General features: G+C 42.8%; 1 protein-coding gene across 1 annotated transcript in view; it reads left to right on the top strand.

Annotated features, from left to right (window-relative positions):
• Positions 1–1,819, top strand: part of myom2b (myomesin 2b) — a 121,647-nt gene extending 119,828 nt beyond the window's left edge. The window contains exon 36 of the mRNA XM_068021681.1: positions 735–1,819. Within this exon, the coding sequence (XP_067877782.1) occupies positions 735–1,079 (345 nt within the window). The 3' untranslated portion in view covers positions 1,080–1,819. The remainder of the gene's footprint in view (positions 1–734) is intronic.
• Positions 1,820–24,276: the final 22,457 nt, after the last annotated feature.

Genomic DNA, 24,276 nt, shown 5'->3' with positions numbered 1-24,276 from the left:
CAACTGCTCAAGAGCCTACAGATCAAGAATTGGCCTCTTCAGTCATCATCAATCATGCCAACTACTACAGAGACAAGCTTTACCATGAGTTTCACTTGCGAAGAATCTGCTATCATCAGGGATGAGGGATTTAAGTTATGTGGAGAGACCAGAGAGGTTAGGATTGTTCTCCTTAGAGCAAAGACGGTTAAGGGGAGATTTAAAGAGGTGTTCAAAATCATGAAGGTTGTTGATAGAGTTTGCAGTGGCAGAACAGTCAGTAACCACTTACTGAGGACTTTGAAGATGGTACAAGACGAGCAGTTCAGGTGATGCTGAAGGCACCTACCTTCTAAAACTATTAATAAAATTGCTAGACCATCTTCTAGTAATGCCTTTAACTGAGGCATGCCCTAGTCATTTCCCTCATTGCTAGCCATGTAAACTGGGTGCCACACTAATGACAACTCAAATGACATTGTGTTACTACTAACATGATAGGACCCTGATATGCATGCAATATTGACCTCCTATCTGTTTCCAGTGGGAAAGTTGTCCATTTAAATTGGAGCAGGTGAGCCTCGGATGGGAAGTCGACATGAAGCTTATTTTTGACTCGCTCACGCCCCTTTCGTGCTATGAAGTGGGTTTGGCAGAGGATTGAAAATCAGGGTTTTGGCCTTACCTGCTATGGTGCTACAGTAAAAGCTGCTCATTTTTTGCACACATTAACTTACTTTTGCTTTGTGCTCCAGACACTGAGCCTCACTTCCACTGTGTTTGGGGATCCAACTCCTGAGGTGACCTGGCTCAAGAATGACAAGGATCTTGAATTGAATGATCACCACTATGCGACTGTCGAGCAGGGAAAATATGCTTCCCTGACCATTAAAGGAGTTACCACAGAGGATTCGGGAAAATACGGCATTAATGTCAGGAACAAATATGGCGGCGAGACAATTGATGTCACTGTAAGTGTCTATAAACACGGCGAGGAGATACCAGTGGTAAAAAGAGGAGCTCAGAGAGCTCCAGAGCAGTCTCAGGCTGCTAAACCTGCAGAGCCTTCTATGAGTTCAAAGTTTGGCAGAAGAAAGTAATGCAAAGATGATTCAAAGTGGTAACATACTGTAAACTTAGCTTGAACTGCAGTGAACAATAAAATTTCAAGTGAAGCTTAATGTAGTAAATAGAATTTAGAATTGGGGGGAAAAAAATCAATCTTAACTTGTTCCTCAGTGCATCGTAAAACATTTATTCATGAAATAAGTTTTGACCCCAAATTCATTTCAGGGAAGGTTTCTCTGTTTTGGTGCTCCTAGCAAGTGCTGATGGTGCATGTCAGGAAAATCCACATCTCCAGCCCCGTACATTAATCTTAATTAGTTTCTCACCTGGCATGGGCTGGGAGCACTGAAGCACAAAATCTCTTCTTTAGTTTTTTTTGCTAAAGGACGCAAAGTCCTGAATATTTACAGAAGAATGAAGTTCATTGTTGTAAGTGTGACGGTGTCAAAATGAGTCTGTGAAGGTTTTGCAGAATGCATTGCTTTAACTAGTTGTAGTAGTAAAATGATGTTTATTTAGAGGCTCTTCTGATCTGATGGTGCTGTTTCAAAACGAGGAATGTATAAGCAGCTAGAATCTCAAACCCGTCTGAATTAATTGTCACTTTCTTACTTTCGGGAGCTTTAATATAGCAAATTAATATCAACCCTTGATAGAATTCACACCTACTGTAACCATGTCACATGACTAATATCTACCATGTCCAAAGTTGCTGTGCTTTGTTTGTCATGCTTTGCACCAATAAAATGGCCTCTTATGGCAATCTCTGATGGCCACTTGTATTCCTGACTCATACTCTCGCACCTAAAGCCAAATGTTTTAAAAACTGGCTGGATTATGACATACCATTAACGATTTCACTCTTGATTCAATGTCTGACATATTTCTTCGGCACTTTTGTTTTATGTATGATTTTCACCAGCAGTGGACTAACAACACATGCACATGAAAGCAAATTTGTAAAAATATTTCTCAGCCCAAAGGTACTGAATGATGAAGTGGCTTAGCGCACCTTCAGTTTAACTCAGAACTCAGCTTGAATTCAATGCAAACTAAAGGCACAAACGGTCTCTTCTAATACTTACCATAAAGATTCCTTGTGAACTCAACCCAGTTTCTAGGGGGCTTAAAACACAAAACTGTTCGTCAGCCAACCAGCCTACACAAAAGAACACAGGATGGCTGGTGCTCGGCCCAACCATCGATGATTTGCCTTCAGTCAGAAGGTCGTGAATGAGGCTGATTGATGATGATTCTACAGTGTTTAGATCCATTTGCAGTGCTTATAATGAAGGACCTTATGCCAGCCTACTGCAGGACTTGAACAACATTCAGGCATGGGGTGGCATGTGGAAGATAACATTCTCGCCACAAAAGTACTTGCAGTGATCATCTCCAATGAGCAAAACTCCAACCACCTCCCCAAAACGTAGCTTAAAGGGTTAAATTATGATGACAGGTTGTGGGATGTTTTAATTGAGATGTTAAAAGGATTTGGTAGAGTAGATACAGATGAGCTATTTCTGCTGGTGGGAGAAGTAAGAACAAAAGGGCACAATCTTAAAATTGGAGCTCGGCTCATTTAGGTACGAAATCAGGAAGCACATTTTCACACAAAAGGGTAGTGTAAATGTACAATTCCCTCTCACAAAATGCTGTGAATGTTGGATCAATTGAAATGTTCAAGGCTGAAATTAACAGATTTTTATTAGTTGAGGATATGCATCAAAGGCGGGTAAAATGGAGTTGAAGTACAGATCAGTCACTCAATACAATGAATGAACAGGCTCGAGGGGCTGAATGGCCTATTCCTTTTCCTATGTTCTGACCTTCAACAGCACCAACGTTGCTGAGTTCCCCACCATCTACATCTCAGACTCACCACTGACCAGAAACTTAACTGAAAGCAGCCATAACAACTGCATGGCGACAAGAGCAGGGCATGGGCTGGGTACTTGGTGACAAGTGGATCGACTTGTGACCCCTCAAAGCCTCTCCACCATCTGCAAGGCTTTTCAGCAGTGTGATAGAATACTCATTACTTGCCTGGATAGATGCAGCCACACCACCACCTAAAAAATCTGAACACCGTCCAGGAAACAGCAGTTTGATTGATCAGTGCCCTGCCACTGGACTCTATGCCCACCCCCTCAACCACTGGTGCACTGTACCTCCATTATGTACAACCTATAGGATGCAGTACAGTAACTTACCAATGTTACATAGGCAGCACCTCACTCCCCCACGCATTAACTATCACTGAGAAGGACAAAAAGAGAAGACATATCGCAGGAACACCATCATTTGTAAGGAATGTGCTCTCTGATTGGAACATAGAGGCCCTGAGTTTCGGTGAAGATTGTACCGATTACCTGCGTTAACTTTGGTGGAAAATCAGTGGAACCCCCTCGGAGAAATGGCTGATGTTCCTCAGGGTTTCCTCCAATCTTGTGCCGAAGCAACAGCAGGATAACTGGAGAAAACCTGTAGAATTCTGGAACATATCGTCATTCCTTCATTGATGTTAGGTAGAGATTCCTGGAATTCACTAATTAACATCATTGTCAACAACAGATGAATGCGTGGCTGGAAAGATGGTGCAGGAGGGAGGGCTTTAGATTCTTGGGACATTAGGACCAGCTCTGGGGGAAATGGGACTTATACAGGCCGGATGGGTTGCACCTGGACAGAGCTGGGACTGAGTTACTTGCGGGATGATTTGCTCGTGCTGTTGGGGAGGGTTTAAACTAGTTTGGCCACGGGTTGGGGACCTGAGGGTAGACTGAGCTGGGACAAAATCAGAAATTAAAATGGAAGACAGAAAATTGATGGATGAATCTGGAAGACAGAGGAAACAAAAGTTAGTAAATAAAAATGTTCGGCAGTGCTCAAGGGTATCTATTTCAATGCAAGGAGTATAGCAAATAAAGCAGATGAGCTGAGGGCACAGATAGACACATGGCAGTATGCTATCATAGCTATTACAAAAAGGCTTAAGGAGGGACAATAATGGCAGCTCAACATTCCTGGTTACAGGATTTTCAGACGCGATAGGGAGGGGGATAAGAAAGGAGGGGGAGTGGCAATTTTGGTCAAAGAAAATCTGACAGCTGTGAGAAGGGATGACATGTTGGAAGGTTCATCAAATGAGGCCTTATGGATTGAGTGAAGGAACAAAAAAGGGGCAATCACACTGCTGGGAGTGTACTATAGCCCCCCAAACAGTCAGAGGGAGTTAGAAGAGCAGATATGTAGGCAAATCTCTGAGAAGTGCAAGAACAATAGGGCAGTAATAGTAATGGATTTTAACTACCCCAATATTAACTGGGATAGTTTTGGTGTGAAAGAAATTGAGGGAGCAGAATTCTTGAGGTGCATTCAGGAGAAATTTTTTGGCCAGTATGCAGCAGGTCCAGTAAGAGAGGCACAGTTTTAGACTGAGTTTTTGGAAATGAAGATGGGCAGATGGAAGGAATGGCAGTGGGAGAGCAATTTGGTGATGGTGATCATAATTCAGTCAGTTTTAACATAATTATGGAAAAGGACAAGGATAGAACAGGAGTTAGAGTTCTCAATTGGGGCATAGCCAATTTTACTAAGCTGAGGAGTGATTTAGCGAAAGTGGACTGGGAACAGCTACTTGAAGGTAAATCAGTGTCAGAGCAATGGGAGGCATTCAAGGGGGCGATTCAAGGGGTTCAGAGTAAACATGCTCCCGCAAAGAAAAAGGGTGGGACAGCCAAATCTAGAGACCCATGGATGTCAAGGAGCTTACAGGGTAAGATAAGGCAGAAAAAGGCAAGGTTATGCCCGAAACAGAGAACTTGGTACTACAGAAAGCCGAGAGAACTATAGAAAGTGGAGGGGTGAAATCAAAAAGGAAATTAGGAAAGCAAAGAGAAGGCAAGAAAGAATATTGGCAGGCAAAATCAAAGTGATCCCAAAGATGTTTTATCAATACATTAAGAGTAAGAGGATAGCTAAGGAAAGAGGAGGGCTCATAAAAGACCTAAAAGGTAACCCTACATGTAGGGGCAGAAGATGTTGGTATTGTTCTTAATGAGTACTTTGCCCCTCACAAAAGAGGGGAATGATGCAGATATTGTAGTTAAGGAAGAGGGATGTGAAGTATTAGATGTGATCAACACAGGAAGAGAGACATAGTAATTGGATTAGCATCCTTGAAAGTTGATAAATCACCAGGGCCAGATGAAATGTACCGGAGGCTATTAAAAGAAGCAGAAATAGCAGAAGGTCTGACCATCATTTTCTAATCCTCAATGGATACAGGTGTTGTGCTGGAGGATTGGAGGACTGCTACCATTGTACCTCTGTTTAAAAAGGGAGCAAAGGATCGACTGAATAATTACAGGCCAGTTAGTCTAACCTCAGTAGTGGGCAAATTATTGGAATCTATTCTGAGGGACAGGATAAACTGTCACTTAGAAAGGTGCAGATTAATCAAGGATAGTCAGCATGGATTTGTTAAGGGAAGATCTTGTCTGACCAACTTGATCGAATTTTGTGAAGAAGTAACAAGGAAGATAGATGAAGGTAATGCAGTTGATGTGGTCTACATGGATTTTGGCAAGGCTTTTGACAAGGTCCCACATGGCAGACTGGTTAAAAAAATAAAATCCCATGGGATCTAGGGAAATGCAGCAAGGTGAATACAAAATTGGCTCAGTGGCAGGAAACAAAGGGTAATTATTGACTGCTGTTTTGGCATTCTGCCGGGCTCAGTACTGGGTCCCCTGCTTTTTGTGGTATACATTAATGACTTGGATGTAAATGTGGGGGGCATGATCAAGAAGTTTGCAGACGACACAAAGATTGGCCGTGTGGTAGACAGCGAGGAAGCTAGCTGTAGGCTGCAGGAAGATATTGATGATCTGGTCAGATGGGCAGAAAAGTGGCAAATGGAATTCAGCCCAGAGAAGTGTGAGGTGATGCACTTGGGGAGGTCAAACAAGGCAAAGGAATACACAAATAATGGGAAAATACTGAGAGGTGTAGAGGAAGTGAGAGACCTTGGACTGCATGTCCACAGATCCCTGAATGTAGCAGGCAGGTCGATAAGGTGGTTAAGAAGACATATGGAATCCTTTCCTTTATTAACCAAGGTATAGAATACAAGAGCAGGAAGGTTATGCTGGAACTGTATAACTCATTGGTTAGGCCACAACTTGAGTACTGTGTGCAGTTCTGGTCACCTCATTACAGAAAGGATGTAATTGCACTTGAGAGGGTACAGAGGAGATTTACGAGGATGTTGTCGGGACTGGAAAAATGCAGCTACGAGGAAAGACTGGATAGGCTGGGATTGTTCTCCTTGAAACAGAGAAGGCTGAGGGGAGATCTGATTGAAATGTGCAAAATTTTGAGGGGCCTGGATAGAGTGGAGTTGAACAGCCTCTTTACCTCAGCAGAGAGGTCAGTGACTAAGGGGCAGAGATTTAAAGTGATTGGTAGAAAAATTAGAGGGGAGATGAGGAAATGTTTTTTCACCCAGAGGGTGGTGGGGGCCTCTGAAACAGAGTTAACATTTCAGGCTACTGACCTGATGTTCTTCATCAGGAAATGGAATATCTCTTTCATGGCCAGATCATAAGGACCATCCCTTTAAAAGAAAGTGCAGGAGGAAATGGAGATTTCAAAGACTGGAATGCAGATATTCTGATTAGTGAACAGATCAATCTATCAGGGCTGCCTGAAAGGATAGTTGAGGTAAAAGCTCTCAATTCATTTAAAAGGAGTCTGGATATGCACCTCAAATGCTGTAATCTGCAGGGCTACGGACCAAATGCTAGAAGATGGGATTAGAATGGGTGGATCGTTTTCTGGCTGGCACAGACACATTGGCCAAGTGGCCTCTTTCTGTGCCATAAACTTTCTATGATTCTATGATTGTGGGAGCGGCATTAGCTCAATAACTGCAACGATTCAATAGAAATGCTCATCACCACTTTCTCAGGTCAACCAGTGATGAGCAATATATATGGCCATGCCGTCATAATTCATATCCAAAGAATAAATTAATTAAAGATTCACACTGGTGCAGCAGGACATAGCCTTCTGCAGTTAAGATACATTGTTGAGTCAGAGTAGGCTTCACTGACCATTGCCTGTTTAACACTTGATCTCACATTAAAAACGTTACATTCTCAGCACACATCAGGATAAAAACAGAACAAAAATGACAACAAGTGAATTATAAATTGGCTCTGGACTGTCAGGGCATTGATGCATGCCATCCCACTGGACCAGGAAAGGAAATGGAATAGAAACAGAAAATGTTGGAAATATCAGCAGGTCTGGCTGCATCTGTGGAGAGAGAAACAGAGTTAACATTTCAGGCTACTGACCTGATGTTCCTCATCAGGAAATGGAATATCTCTTTCATGGCCAGATCATAAGGACCATCCCTTTAAAAGAAAGTGCAGGAGGAAATGGAGATTTCAAAGACTGGAATGCAGATATTCCGATTAGTGAACAGATCAATCTATCAGGGCTGCTAACTAAAGCCAATCCACACAAAACAACAGAGTTAAATGCACCAATTACCATTCTCCAACTGCTGGATAATATGGTAAAAAAAAACAATTTATCTAGTTGCGATGGCTCCAGCTACAGATGCTGGTTACCTCAATCAGCATAATAATGAGGAATGATATGATAGATTAGATGGGGCTAACTGAAGATGTTAGATGTTTCTCTTGCAGGAGCTTCTCTACAGGCCCCTGAATTCTCTGAATTGATCCAGGTAGGGGTGTGGAAGGGAGGTGGTGGTGGTGGCAGTAGGCCTTGAGGTCTAATTTTGCTACATTTTCTGTGTCTATTCTTCCTGCTTTTGAATGGAATTATAGAGAAAAATCCAGCCTTTCTTACTTTCTCCCTTTCACTTTGTTACTCTCTATTCCTAACACATTCTCTGTAGACTTTCCTACCTTCCTTCCTTTCCTCCAGTGATTTCAGACTTCTGATTTTTCCCTACAATCGACTCTTCCAAGTCCACATTCCCATTAGTCAGTGCTCTATGTTCCTCTGGGAATATGGAGACCAATCCATTAAATGATTCATGAAAAGGCACGAAGGCAGTGGAAATTTTAGAGAAGGGCAGTCAGAATGATTCCAAACTTCAGGTGACTGAGATAGGGTAAGACATTAAATCTATTTTTATTCAGAAAATGAAAGATTGAGAAGGCTTGAAATGATTAATAAGGTAGATGTGAAGAGCTATTTGTGAAAAATTATTATAGAAATCATTTTTATAGATTAAAATAGACATTGGAGCATATAATCATGTTGTACATATTGCCGTCAGTGGTCTGTGCATCTTACATTAGTGGGTGTTGACTCATGCTGTTATATCTTGTGTTTTTGCCTTTGTCAGCAATAAGGCGCCAGACAATCTTGACTTGAAAGATAATCAAGGAGTGGGTTCTTTATTATTAAATAACAGGTTAACAAGAGAATTGTGCGACTAGGTAATGAACACAACTCCAACTGAACTGTCAGGTCACTGACCTGAAATGTTAACTCTGCTTCTGTCTCCACAGATGCTTCCAGACCTGCTGAGTATTTCCAGCACTTACTGTTTTTATTCCAACTGAACTGTCACGTTTTGGTTGACATCACTTCCTGTGATGATGTGTGAAGTACGAAGACTGTTCACGTGGTATCACAACATTCCCCTTTCCTAAGATGGAAATACACAAAAGATAAATTATGAGCACCATGAAAGAGAACAATTTTGAACAATATTTACATATGCATTGACTCTAACCTCCTTCAGTGAAGTGTCTCTAAAATGTACAGGTGGTCTACTGACTCACCTGATCTTGTCACTGTGTAGCCTGGTTGAGAACTAGACTTGTCAACTTTTTTTCCTTAATGACCTGGATTTGTGTTGTGACAATCATCCTGTTCTTGAGCATTAATTCTGTCACTTTTCTCAACTACGTTCTATGGATTGGAATGTGAGCATGGTCTCAAAGCAATTGGTTGTCAGGCTAGTTCTCTAAGCTGACATTGGTTTCTCCTTACTACTGCTCCATTAGGTGAGGTGAGCGTGACTGCCTTGACATCAAGGTAGCATTTGACCGAGTATGGCATCAAGGAGCCCTAGCAAAACTGAGGTCAATGGGAATCAGGGGGAAAACCCTCCGCTGGCTGGAGTCATACCTAGCACAAAGGAAGATGGTTGTGGTTGTTGGAGGTCAGTCATCTGAGCTCCAGGACATCACTGCAGGAGTTCCTCAGGGTAGTGTCCTAGGCCCAACCATCTTCAGCTGCTTCATCAATGACCTACCTTCAATCATAAGGTCAGAAGTGCGGATGTTCGCTGATGATTGCACAATGTTCAGCACCATTCGTGACTCCTCAGATACTGAAGCAGTCCGTGTAGATATGCAGCAAGACCTGGACAATATCCAGGCTTGGGCTGATAAGTGGCAAGTAATATTCGCGCCACACAAGTGGCAGGCAATGACCATCTCCAACAAGAGAGAATCTAACCATCTCCCCTTGACATTCAACAGCATTACCATCGCTGAATCCCCCACTATCAACATCCTAGGGGCTGTCATTGACCAGAAACTGAACTGGAGTAGCCATATAAATACCGTGGCTACAAGAGCAGGTCAGAGGCTAGGAATCCTGAGGCGGGTAACTCACCTCCTGACTCCCCAAAGCCTGTCCACCATCTACAAAGCACAAGTCAGGAGTGTGATGGAACAAAAACAAGAAATGCTGGAATCACTCAGCAGGTCTGGCAGCATCTGTGGAAAGAGAAGCAGAGTTAACGTTTCGGGTCAGTGACCCTTCTTCTTCAGTGTGTTGGAATACTCTCCACTTGCCTGGATGGGTGCAGCTCCAACAACACTCAAGAAGCTCGACACCATCCAGGACAAAGTAGCCCGCTTGATTGGCACCCCATCTACAAACATTCACTCCCTCCACCACTGACGTACAGTGGCAGCAGTGTGTACCATCTACAAGATGCACTGCAGCAATGCACTAAGGCTCCTGAGACAGCACCTTCCAAACCCGCGACCTCTACCAACTAGAAGGACAAGGGCAGCAAATGCATGGGAACATCACCACCTGCAAGTTCCTCTCCAAGTCACACACCATCCTGACTTGGAACTATATCGCCGTTCCTTCACTGTCGCTGGGTCAAAATCCTGGAACTCCCTTCCAAACAGCACTGTGCGTATACCTACCCCAAATGGACTGCAGCGGTTCAAGAAAGCAGCTCACCACCACCTTCTCAAGGGCAATTAGGGATGGGCAATAAATGCTGGCCTGGCCAGCGACACCCACATCCCTGAATGAATTAAAAAAACACCACATTCATGCACCCAGGCACTTGGAAGAGTTGTCTTAATTTGTCTTCCAAATATAAAATCCACAGGTGATGGTAATCCTATGCCAATTGGTGTTGCTCTTAGGTGCAGCATGACTACATGCAGATCTTGTTTGGTTTCTCAACACTTCACAATCAGTAATTTGACTGTGCGTACCATTCTTTTGGCTAGACCTTTTGATTGGGTAAATGTGGTGAAGATGTTCACCACATTGTTCACTACCCATTTCTTACACATATCGTCAAATAGTTTGGCGGTATATTGTGGTCCATTGTCTGATACCATCTCCTCTGGAGGGCCAAATAAGCTGAATATTGTGCTGATAGTGTTAGCAGCTGATTGGCTTGATGTGTTCTTCAATTGTTAGATTATGGGGAACTTGGAGAAGTAGTCAGTTGGCAAAAGATAGTCATCACCTTTGATAGAGAAGAAATCCGTGGCTATCCTTGTCCAAGGATGGGATGGAACTTCGTGTGGAAGAAGTGGCTCTTTATGTTGGTTGAGTTGATGCTTTTGGCATCACATGACCGTATAGCTCGCTCGATATGATTGTTAATTCCAAGCCAGTCGACAGTTTTGCGTGCAAGTCTTCTGGATTTTTCTACACCTATATGACCTAGGTGCAACTACAAAACAATGTCATGTTACGATCAGGTGAGAAAGGGGTCTAGGGGTTCCTTCGCAGCCTTTGCCTGATTTAACTGTAACAGGGTTTAATTTTTAAAACACCGTGTTTATAGCTGCCCCTTAGTGAATCCTTGTTCACTGCTCTCCAATTGTATGGCAAAGAAATTAACCTGACAGGTTTTCTTAGATTTAAACAAGAAAGGTGAAAGTTTATTAAGCTTAAACTCTAATTCAGTTAACGACTACGAATATGCGATGCGACTACGCCAGCATGCATACGTGATAAACACACACGCAGATTGAGACAGAAAAGTAGAAAGAATAAAGGGGAAAAGTTTGAGGCAATAGCTGGGATTTATTTACAGTCCTTTGAGTTCGATGTAGAGTCTTTGATTGCCGGTAAGTCTTGCCATTTTGTTGGGGCCCAGTGCACATTTTAAAACTTGTTTTGATGTAGGAGTCTTTTCTCTCTTGAGGTTTAGTGACTTCAGTGGATCTGGAAATTCATGAGAGAGAGAGAGAGAGAGAGTCTTAGCCAGGAGGGAGGCTGTCTTCTTCCAAGTTCAGTTGCAATCTCCCAAACTGTGCTGTGAGCAGTTCAAACAAAACCTGGGCCAGCAGGTTAGTCATGTGACTAGCTGTTTTAACAAACTCCTGCGTTTGTGGATTCTCCATCTAGCAGACACCCTGGAATGCTGGCTTTCTTACACAATCAATATCTGGTGATCAAAATCCATTTGGGTTAATTGATCAGGGAGCTGTTCTATTGTCTCCAGGCACTGTCTCTTATTATGCAAATGTTTTCCAGCCACTGCTGATCCCTTTAAACAAGTCATCTCTTCCTGCCACAGTTTAAAATTAATGTACATATGACAAAATTAATATACCTCATTCCTGGCAGGTGGGGTCTTCATGACAGTCACGACGAATCAATTGTGGAATTAACGCCTGCCTTCCCTTAAAGATAATGCCATTAGAAATCCCCAACTCATCTCAGTATGGCCAAAAGATTTTGAATTCTGCAGGAACTTCTTGTATCGTGTCAGGCAATCCTTTGACAGTGAGTTTCCATAGCTCCATTAAGACTGGATCTCTGGAAGTTTCTTCCTGTAATTCCTCATTATTCCTTTGTCCAAACCGCATCAAATCTATCTGGTGTACATCGTCCAGTTCTGTGCCGACTTTGTCAACCTGGATGTCTCATGGAATGTCTTGACACTTTCTGGGATAGGATAGTCTGCTAAGGGTGTCAGAGGTCACCATAAGATTTCCAGGCTTATATCTGATCCTGCAGTCATATCCTTGGCACTTTTATCAATAGCCGTTTTAGATGCGGTGGCGCACTGGTGCGTGGTTTTAGCCATATCATAGCCAGTGGTTTATGATCTGTCTTGACTATGAAATGCTTCCGAAAAAAGGTAAATGTGTAACTTGGTGATTCCAAATACCAGAGCTAGTGTTTCCATTTCTATGTTGGAATAACTTGCCTGTGTGGGCAACACGCTCTTTGTTTCAAAAGCAATTGGACGACCCTCCTTCAGTAAGCATGCTCCCAAAACCTTCAATTAAGCATCTACTTCAAGAATGGTGTCCTTATTCGGGTCATAACTGTAAACATGCCTCTGTCAACAGTGATTGCTTCAGCAAATCAAATGCATGTTGGTGGTCCTCATAACACAAATAAGGTGTATTCTTTATAAGAAGTTTCCATAGAGATGAAGACGTCTCTGAAAAGTCTGAGATGTAGGGAGCTAGGAAATTAAATAGACCAAGACATATCCGTAAGTCTTCCTTGTCTTGTGGACTTTGTTACTCACTTCTGTGTCTATCTGTGTTTCAGTTGGCCTCTTCTGAATGTATTCCTGTTCCTCTCACAAGGCGGTGCCTGTTTCTTGTCAGGTTGTGCTTTGCTGTGACTTCTGGCCAGTTTTCCATTACCAGACCTCTTGCACAGCCTTGCCCAGTGCCCTTCCTTGCCACACACCTTGCAATTGTCCATGTAAGCAGGACAATATCTCGGTTAGTGTACCAGTCCGCACTTGCCACATATTTTGCCTTGCTGAGGTGATCTAGTTACCTCACCTATGGTCATTGTTCCAAGTGCCTGTATGTATTCCATACCCGCAGCAATAGCCTCAAACCTCCTGCCTTCTCTCAGGAGACTTTCAATGTCATACCCTTTTTCTTTGTCTAATAGCTCTTTCTGAATAGTCTCTATCAGGGTAGAACTTCAGATAGTCCTGAGGTGTTGATACTGTATAGCCTCTCGTTGCTGATTGTGATTTTTATTTTGATCGCTTGCTTGTGCAGCTCGGAGAAAGCAAGGTCCAATTCATTGATGGATATTTGGCAGTCATACTGTCAAATTTCTAGTATACAGAAATTGCAGCTGGAGTTTCCCCTCTAAATTACAACCTTTTTTTTGGGTCTTTCCCTGGAGGGAAAAAAAAACGTATAGGTCTACTATGTCTGCAGATTCAAGCTTCGGCCATGCCAGAAATCAGTGCCTGCAGCATAGGATTTCAGCCTGCTATCAGGGAGACTCGCCCATGAGGCCCTAATGGCAGGAAAACACCCTGTGCGTCATGGCATTGCCGATCTGCAGCCCTGACGAGAACTGAGCCCGATTCCACCCAATTTCTGCTTTCTCTTTCCGGCCACTGTTGATCTGAACAATCCCTTTCATGTTCTCACTGTTGGAAGATTATGACAAACCCTTCCCCCATCTCCATCCTGCATTTCCTTTAGTAACCTGGGATGGCAATTTGGACCAGGTGACTTATCTATCCTAAGTATAGCCAGCCTTTCCAGTACATCCTGCCTATCAATTTTCACTCCCCCGCCCCATTACCATTGCCATCTCCTCTTCTACTGATATTTTGTCAGCATCCTCTTCCTTAGTAAATACTGATGCAAAGTACTCATTAAGTATTCTAGCCTTGCCTTGTGCCTATAAGTATATATCACCCTCTTTGGCCCTAACAGAATCCACTCCGCCTCTTACCACTGCCTTACTATTTACTTACTGGCAGAAGATTTTTGGGTTCCTTTTTCTGTTAACTGCCATTCTATTCTCATCGTCTCTCTTTGTCAGTTCTTATTTTCCTCTTCACCTCCCCTCTCAACGCATTGTATTTGGCCTGGTTCTCACTTGAAGAGTTCACCTGACATGCATCATACACCCTCTTTTTTTGTTTCACCATATTCTGTATCTCCCTCATCATCCAAGCAACTCTGGCTTTGGTTCCTTCACCTTTTGCCCTTGTTGGAATGTACCTAGCCTGGACCTGAAACATCTCCTCCTTAAAGATCACCCATTCATCCATAACAGTTTTTCCTGTCGGTCTTTGGTTGCATTTTACCCTGGCTGGATCGCCTCTCATCCCACTGAAGTTAGCCCTCTTCCAATTTCGAAGTTCTATTTTAGATAGTTCTTTGCTCTTCTCCATTGCTAATCGAAACCTCATGATACAGTGATCACTCTAATCCAGGTGTTCCCCGCAGACACTTGGTCCACTTGGCCCACAACATTCCCTGGCACCAGATCCAGCAATGCCTCCTTCCCAGTTGAACTGAGAACATACTGGTCAAGGACGTTCTCCTGAACAAATTTCAGAAATTCTTCCCCCTCCTTGTCCTTTTCTCTAACACTATCTCAATCAATATTTGGGTAATTAAAGTCTCCCAATATCACCATTCCATAATTCTTGTATTTCCCTGTGATTTCCCTTTGGATTTGTTCCTCTATCTCTCCTTCACTATTTGGAGTTCTATAGAATACCCCTAGTAGTGTGATCATACCCCTTTTGCTTCTCAACTCTAACCAAATGGATTCTGTCCTTGCCCCCTCAAGGATAGCCTCCTTTTCCAATACTGCAATGTCTTCCCTAAGCCGTACTTCCACCCCGCTTCCCTTTTTTCCTTCCCTATCTTCCCTGAACACTTTGTATCCTTGAATATGAAGCCTCTTGATAGTTGTAAGCCCTCAGGTTTGATGTCATCCTTGTATATCTTTTTTGTACTTCCTCCTGCGCTTGTATGTGCTTTTTGTAATATTAAACATCTGTACAAAGAGGAAAGTGGCACATGCCAAGGCTATGCACACAGTCAGGCATTTATTTTCTCACAGACAGGAGAAACAAGGGCCTGGATTTTAGCCTGGTGGCAAGTTCTGTGCAGGGTGGCTGTTGTGAGATCAGGAAACCCAGAAGAACAAGTTTCCGGAATGTCCTGCAAGATTTAACCGGAGGGTTTCTTTAATTTTTTATCTTGTGGGGTTCCCGTCCACAGGCAGCCTGACTGACAGGCTGGAAGTCTTTTGAGTGGGAAACCTGCTTCACAGGAATGAGAGCAACAAAAGCAGGTAGGTGTATTGGGGGAGTGAGAAAGTTTGTGTGAGGGGGTGGTGTGGTCAAAATTCTGGTGAGGGGCTCAATGGTGATCTGGGATTCCTGATCATGGTTAGAGGGTCCCATGGTGGTATGAAGTATCTGATGGTGGATTGGGATTGGAAGCAGATGGTGGTCGGGGCAGTCCAATGTGATGGGTGGGAAAGGAAGCAGACAGATCGTGGGGGCTGGCGGAGAAGCAGGCATGTTTATTGGGTTAGCTTGTTGGGTTTGGAGGAAACATTCCTGTTCTTCCTGGCACAGAAGCAATGCTGTAAAGATACTTCAAGCTGTCGAATTTCCTTGGCCCTGGGAAAGCCGGCTGACACAAGTTAAAGAGGAAAATGAGTGTGAAAATGAAGGCATGCAGCCTCTTTGTAATATTTAAATTACCAACCCAGTTCCCAGAAGCAGATTATGTGCCTGCCCCTCATCCCGTATCCATTAAAACCGGAAGTGGGTGAGTTCGGTTCCTGTTTGAAATATTTTGCATTTTTAACTCTGGCACGACCCCAATCCACCCATTTTTTGGGTGTTAAGATTCAACCCAAGGTTACCAAATAACCTTTGCCGCAATCTGCTTTATAGCATCTGTACCAGTAGATGCCACTGTAAGACCATAGTCTCATGAACCTTTATATCTTAACGGATTATTCTAAACTGCAAGGAAATTCCTATCAATTTTTAAAATATATTTTATGAAACAAGCAATGGATTTAAAAATAGCACTTGCTGAGAGATAGATTTTAACAGTGTGAAAAACTGAATTCTAAGGGGAATTCTACAACTTCAGTTTAACACGCATCTCATTTTTTATTCCATATTCCATTTTACTAAGAAAGTGCTTGCTGACCTTTCGAGACCTGCAGCATACTAAAAGCCACTTTATGACCAAATTAACAGTGCATCATCGCCTTAAAGCTGAAATGTAGAACTGTAATGATCCTAAAACACCAGGAACCGAATATTAAAATGATTTCTGTTTAAGGGACTTGGGAAGGCAGCAAAAAGCTGCACATCTCTGAAATACCATCATGGTGCAGTTTTCAAGAATGTAGCTGTAATGTTTATTTTACTGAAAGGCGATATGACTCTACTAAATCCTCATTCTCTCTCTCCAGTCTGACTGTCATCCAGGCTGCAGTTTTCTCCAGTTTCCGGGAAATGATTGTTGCTGCTCAATTGCTATTCATTCCACACAGAAAACAACTGCTCGAGTTTTCTCTCTATGTAAAGTGACAAAGTAAATGGGCTTGTGCAGATGATAGTTCTCTTCTAAAACTCGACAGAGGAAGATGCATAGGACCAGAGGGATTGTTGGCTTAATTGGAAAAGTGGAACGGCCTGGAAAAAGTGCCAATATCCAGATGTTCTATGTCCGTTCTCAGGTGGAAATTTCCACTTGGCCTTGTAAGGAATGGAACCTCCGCCCAACCCCTTAGAATGTTGGCCATGTCAGAAGGAGCAGGGATACCCCTTGCTGTGAAATTTTGCTTTCCCGATCCACAAGGGACACCGGTGTAAGACAGGAGGCAGGGAAGGCGAATTAGATGAATTGTATCATCCTCCAGAAATGAGCCCCATTAGGGAAATGGCCTGCACCCATCAGGATAATTTTAATATAGGTCCCCTTACAAAAGGAGCTGAACAGTGGGTGGGTAGGTGGGGGAAGAATGGGATCTCAGAAGTTGGGGCGGGGTCAGAGGCTTGGGCACCAGCTCTGGATAGATGATGGGTGCTGACATTCCTGGCAGCATGAGGCTGGAGACTCACCTATAATGCAACTGAGGTGCCCTCTGAAAGACCTCACAAATTGCGGTGAGGTCAGTGCTGAAGGGCACACAAGGGAGACTCAAGTACTGACAGAGCCGATATACAAATATTCAAATCTTTTCCATTCGATGAACTATATAAGAAAGCAAAGAAGCTGACTGCCTGCAGAGCACTGGAGGAGTGGGGAGGAGAGGAGAACTTTATAGTCAGACAGACAATCTCTGCTTGAGATTAAAAACTATACAGCAGAAATAGATATGTTGGTAAACTTGCTGAGTATTTAAATAGTATAACTTTAATATAGAGCTCTGTTCCGACCCGGGGAGGTAGGTGTCTAGGGTTCCCTCTCAGCCTTCACCTGGTCTTACCATAACAGAGTTTAATTTTAAACACACCGTGTTTTTAGCTCCCCCTGGGTGAATCCTTGTTCACCCCTTTCCAAGTATAAGGCAAAGAAACCAGCACAAACAGGTTTTCTTAGGTTCAAAGAAGAAGAGTTGAAATTTATTAAACTTGAACTTAAACTCTAATTCAGTTGATGCCTCTGGATATAGGACGTGCCCACGCTAGCATGCATATGCGATACACAAATGCAAATACAGACAGAAAAGAGCAGAAGTAAAATAAAGTGGAAAAATTTGAGGCAATATCTGAAGAGTTTTTGTTATGGTTTTTCGAGCTCACTGTAGAGTCCTTGATTGTAGGTAGATCTTGCTTTTTCTTGGGGTCCAGTATTCTTCTTAAACCTTGTTCGCTGTAGGAGACTTTTCTCTCTTAGGGTTTATGTGTCTTCAGTGGATTTAGAGGCTTGTGAGAAAGAGATGGGAGCAGACAGGAGAGAGATCTTCTCAGTCCAGGAACAAACAGTCTTTCTGCTCAAACTCTCTGTGGCTAGTTCAAAAAACTCTGGAACAGGCAGTTGGTCATGTGACCAGCTGGTCTAACCAGTCCTGGCATTTGTGGATTGTATCCTCCTTAGCAGGCCCTGGAATGCGCTTCCTCACCTTTGATGTCTGTTAGTATGCAAATGTATTTTTCCAACCACGGCTGATCCGTTTAACAAGTCATTTCCTCACCCCAACAACAGCTAAAAATCAATGTTCATGACAAAACCAATATACCTCATTCCTGGCAGGTGTGGGCCTGCATGAAAGCTCCTATGAAGCTTTGGACTTTTAAGATGCATGGTATTCTCAGTTAGAATATAAATCTGAATTCTTTTGTATCTTGGACCAATCTTTTAATCTTCCCATTACATGAATGCATAAAAATGGCATTCAGAAACTCTCTTTCCTAAAATACCCTCGTCTTATCCACCTCTCTACTGTTTAGCGATTTTCATTTAATCTGCTTTGTCAATAGTATTCTATTGCCGCATTATCTTTTAATGCCCCTTCCTTTGCTGCATTATCTTCTGATGTTTTGTTTTGATTCTCCCAACTGGTGTTGTGGACACCTAGGGCTGGATTTTAAGAGCCCACGCCGATCCCAGCTGTGAGCTTGAAAAATGGCGGCCTGCACTTGCGGGCTGCACGCCAGAGAGCCGCTGCAATCTCAAGCGCGGCAGCTCATTTAAATCAGAACTGATGAAAGGTCACAGACCTGAAATGTTAACCTTGCTTCTTTCTCCACAGATGCTGCCAGACCTGCTGAGTATTTCCAGCACTTTATGTTTTTGTGTTGGATCTCACCACTACTGTGCTCCCTTGATCTGCCCAAATCTGTATTTGAAGTTATGCTAACAAATGGACCATGAAAGAACAGCCTGGTTCCACCTGAGTCTGTCTGAAGCTGCCTATTCTTGTGTAGGAGGCTCCAATTAATTCTCAAGTTTTGGTATGAGGTGTTTTATGCCTCCCCGATAGCTCAATTGTTAAAAGCAGTGAGGAACTGGCCCACTCAATGTTTGGCCCTTGCCCATTTTGAGTTAACTGAATTTAGACAAGGTGACAATTGCCCTCAGTGCCCCTGGGTTAAGAAGGGGAAAGATTAGGCCTGGTTCATTCTTCTAATTATTATCCAGTACTCTCCATTGAAAATTGCGCCTATGTGAGCATCAAATGAGACGAGATTCGGTTCCACCATGATGCTTCTTAAAGTCGAGGAGCTGCCCAATATTCACTGACTAGCTTCATACATGAAAAAATAGTCACTTGGGAAAATACCAGGCTGATGGCTTTACCAGACCATGGCATAACTCAACACCTTCAGGTGAGAAGGGGAAAACAACTGGAAGAAAAATAAAATAGGAACTGAGAAATATTTTATATGGAGCATGAGAGACAATGGAATGGAGCCCATGATATTAATTTCCTCCGTGTTTCATTGTTCCTGATATTTCACCATCATAATGCAATACAGCAGAGTCCCGGAATGATATTCACAAACACAACAAACCTTCCATTGCCATGAACTAATTGTGGACACCAGGATTTAGAGAATTACTTGTCAAATGTACAATATTTTAGCAAAACAATAATGTTATTTAGTTATGCCAACAATTTATTTGTAACATCCTGGTGTAGGCAGAAGTTACCTTGTTTAGATTGCATCTTCTGTTATAAAAGACATTTTAGGTATAGCAGCAACAGAATAATACTGATTATGACACTGTCTATTCCAACACAAAGTATCAAAAACAGCAAGACACACCAGAAAAAGAAATATCATGGGTAATGAAATAGAATCAATTTTGAATGGCTTGAACAATAAATCTCCAAGTAGCGTTTCAAACATGAATTAAATGCTAACAATTGGCAGGCTAGACATTATATAGAAACTTCACCAGTTTAGATTTAGCTCAACAACTGATTGTTTCTTTATCCAGGTGACCTTAAAACATCCTACCATGCTAAGGTATTGCTATAACTCGTTATCATAATTGTTTTGTCAAGTGTTCCCTCATCGAGTCCTACAAAGAGCAGTGTTGCAAGGGGGGGCAATCTCTGATGGTAACCACAGTGATTCGTACATGTTCTTTCCCAGTCTCCAAAGAGATCTTTGTCAGTTAGTCATTTGTGGCGCATTTTATATTGCATTTGTGTGGGAAAATACAAGTAGCAATTAAAATTACATAGCTACTGGCAAAACAACATAACATCAAGTCATGCTTTGGACTTGAAGGTAAAAAAAAACCTTAATTTTCATTAAAATAAACTACCAACTGTGTTTGAAATAGAACATTATGGTAAATGTAAACACATATATTTAATCGGCAATCAGATTTCTGAGTTATTCTGGTGAAATGTCATAATATTTGTAAAGCCATCTCCACTTTTTTGAGCAATAAAAAGCAGGAAGAAAATACTAATTTCATTCTTCTAGTGGAAATTTGCCTCCAGTACAATGAACAGCAAATATCATAGTCTTTGATCTGATATTAGATATCTTCATTCAGGAGGCGAATTACAATGCTCTGTGAGTCTATAACTTGTCAGCTGTGGCTCAGTTGGTAGCACTCTCACCTCTAAGTCAGAACTTTTCAGTTCAAGTCTCACTTCAGGGACTTAAGTAGATAATCCAGGCTTACACTCCAGTGCCAGTACTGAAGGAATGCTGCACTGTCAGAAGTGCCATCTTATGAGGAGATGCCAAATTGAGGCCCATCTGCCCTCACAGGTGAAAGATAAAAGATCCCATGGCACAATTTTCAAGAGTAGTGGGGGAATTCTCTGCGGTGTCTTGGCCCTATGTTTTCCTCAACCAACATCACTACAATAGCTTAAGATAAGAGCATAAAAAACAGGAGCAGCCCATTGAACCTGCTCCACCATTCACTAAGATCCTGGTTGATCTTTGAGCTCAACTCCACTTTCCTGCCCATTCCGCATATCCCTTGATACCCTTAGAGTCCAAAAATCTATCGATCTCAACCTTGAATATAATCAATGACTGAGCATCAACTGTCCTCTGTTGTAGAGAATTCCAACGATTCACAACCTTCGGAGTGGAGAAAATTCTCCTCATCTCAGTCCTAAGTGGCTGAATCCTTATCCTGAGAAGACACCCCCAGCATCTACCCTGTCAAGCCCTTTCAGAATCTTATGTTTCAATGAGATCACCTCTCATTCTTCTAAACTCCAGAGTATAGACCCATTCTACTGAATCTCTTCTCATAGTACAACCCTCTCATCCCAGGAATCAATCTACTGAACCTTTGTTTCACCCCCTCTAAGGCAAGTATATCCTACCTTAGATATAGAGATTAAAACTGTAAACAGTACTCAAGGTACTAAAGTGCTATTCAATTGTAGCAAGACTTCCTTACACTTGTACTCCAAGCCCCTTACAATAAAGGCCAACATGCAATTTGCTTTCCTAATTGCTTGCTGTACCTGCATGTTAAATTAATAGAATAGAATTATAGAATGGTTAACTTTCATGTACAAGGAGACCCCCAAACCCTTTGAACACCAACATTTAATAGTTTCTGACCATTTAAAAAAAATCTGTTTTTCTATTCTTCCAAACAAAGTGAATAACCTCACATTTCCCCCACATTGTAATTCATCTGCCAATTCTTGCCCACTCACTTAATCTGTCTATATCCCTTTACAAACTGTGTCCTCCTCATAGCTTACATTTCCACTTAGCTTGGTATTGTCAGCAAACTTGGATACATTACATTGGATTATCTGGTTCTTATCTCATTGCTGTTTGTGGGACCTTGCTGTGTGCAAATTGGCTGCCTCTTTTTCTGCTTTCCAACAGAGGCTACACTTCAAAAGTACCTCATTGTCTGTAAAGCACTTCCGAACTTCTTGAGGTTATGAAAGGTGCTGTATAAATGCAAGTTGTTTCTTTCTTTAATGAATTAGTGAGTCAGTCTCAGCTGTAGTTATTTTATCACAAGTTAACATTGACAAGTCCTCTATATCACTTAAATAGCTCACTGGGAATTAAATTGGATAACCCCTGAAAATGTGGGGTCGCAGTATGTAATTAACCTGTGCCCATTTATTGTGTTACAGGCAGCACATTAAATTTGTGCTGCCTTCTCCTTTAAATGATTGCTGCATGCAGCCAGCACAACCCATGCTATTCATTGGCTGCACACATCAGCAGGGGGCCCGATATCACGAGTGGCTAACGTTGCTTAAAGCTGAAGGGTTCTGAAGAAGGGTCACTGACCTGAAACGTTAACACTGCTTCTCTCTCCACAGATGCTGCCAGACCCGCTGAGTATTTCCAGCATTTCCTGTTTTTATTTCAGATTTCCAGCATCCGTAGTATTTTGCTTTTATTGCTTAAAGCTAGATGGATCTCTTAAAGGGGAGGTGCATTGCGCCTCCAAGAAGTGGCAGGATTTTTTTCAAAAGTGAATCAGGGCTGTGATACTTTGAAGAATTGGCTGAACATGCAAGAGAGCGTGCACCAAGATTTTCTGACAATGCACTGGAGGGTTTGGTGCAAGATGTGGCAAGAAGGAGAGATGTTTTGTATCTTCGGGGGGGGGTGGGGCAGGAGGCAGTGAGAACAGTAGCAGTGCCAATCAATGCCAAGAGTGCTCCAAGAACGTGGACACAGTGCAGGAAGATGTTTAATGGTCTGGCACGAGTTACCAAGGTGAGCAAGTTCAATCTTCAAATGGTATATCCTACCAACTGCACATCCAGTCTCATCTACTGCTCAATTCACTACATCCCCAGCACCCACCTACCTACAATCTCTATCAAGCTGTACTGAACCATTCAATTCATATGCTTATTCTCATCCTAACACACTTAGCAATGTTGCAAACCTTGCATCCACAACTTGCATACAATGGCAGCTATTCAACCATGGCAGCCACATCATATTGCAGGGACATTCACTGATACACCTCCCTCTTTCTTGCAGGAGAAAATGGTGCATAACAGGAGGCAGCAGCAAAGAACTGGAGGCGGATAAGCATGGCTGGATGTTTTAACCGCCATGGAAGAGTCAGTGCTGGCCATCATGGGGAGGAGCATTACTGGAGTTGTGACCACTGGTGAGGCTGAAGGGATCAATGATAAGAGTATTTGCATACTAATCCTCCTTCTCTCATCCCATTTCTCCCTCATCCCACAATCTCTTCTGACTGAGAAGCTGTTGATTGTGTAAGCATGCACTTCTTACTTTCTCCTCTCCTTACCACAGGCCAACACTTGTCTCTTTCATTTCAGATACTCAAGAACTAGAACTTGCCCAGAGAGCGGAGGAAGAAGAAGAAGACAGTGAAGATGAAGAGACACCATCACTCAATCTTACTCAGACACTGACACCGCACGTATTTTAGAAGTTAGGATTGAGGAGAGATCTGTGCACGGTGATACTCTGTACAAGTATGCAGGAGCCAGAGCGAGCTGAAAGGTTTACACAGACAGCAGCTCACTGGAGGGTGAGGTGACATACTAATTCTGCTGCAGGCTAAAGAAGAAGGCTGATGGGTGTACATAACCAAATGCTTGGTGCACTGAAAAGCCTGTGCTCAATATCAAGGAGCACAGAAGAATGCAGCACCAACTTGGCATAGGGTTTTACGCAGAGCTTGGAGCCCATCTTTCCAACGTGGAACAGATGGTCACCTCCGACAGCACGCCTGTGGAACCACCATGGTGCAGAGTTTGATGGTCAATATCACAGCTTGCATTGCAGCACCAACAGCCTCCATCAAAGGTCTGTGAACTGCAGTGGAAGCTCAGACTGCTTTCATTGTAGCTCTGGATACCACTGTTCATAGGGGCTGCCAGAGCCTCATAGCAGTCCATCAATTTCTTCTCCAACAGTTCAGTAGGATTGCTGAGGCAGCATCCCAGGAGAGTGACAGTGGCTCCATGGAGTACAAACCTGCTATCCTCTCTCTGGAAGACAGCACTCCTGCTCCCACCTCTGACATTCCACCAGTGCCCTTGTTGTAGTCTATCACCCAGCCAGCCCAGACTACTGCAGCCAAGGTTAAGATGGTGCAGTCTGAAGTTGAGCGCTCTAAGCCGAAATACTCAAGGTTGTCCATTTGCACTCTCCTTATGTTGCATTACACTGCAAACTGCAAGATGTTGCTTATAAATGCAACAGCAGCCTGATGGAACCAGATGTATTAAGATTAGGAG

This window comes from Heterodontus francisci, chromosome 3 (genome assembly GCF_036365525.1).
Source record: "Heterodontus francisci isolate sHetFra1 chromosome 3, sHetFra1.hap1, whole genome shotgun sequence".
In the NCBI taxonomy this organism is placed as follows: domain Eukaryota; kingdom Metazoa; phylum Chordata; class Chondrichthyes; order Heterodontiformes; family Heterodontidae; genus Heterodontus; species Heterodontus francisci.
The sequence above is the reverse complement of the archived record's forward strand: the minus strand, read 5'-3'. Positions and strand labels throughout refer to the sequence as shown.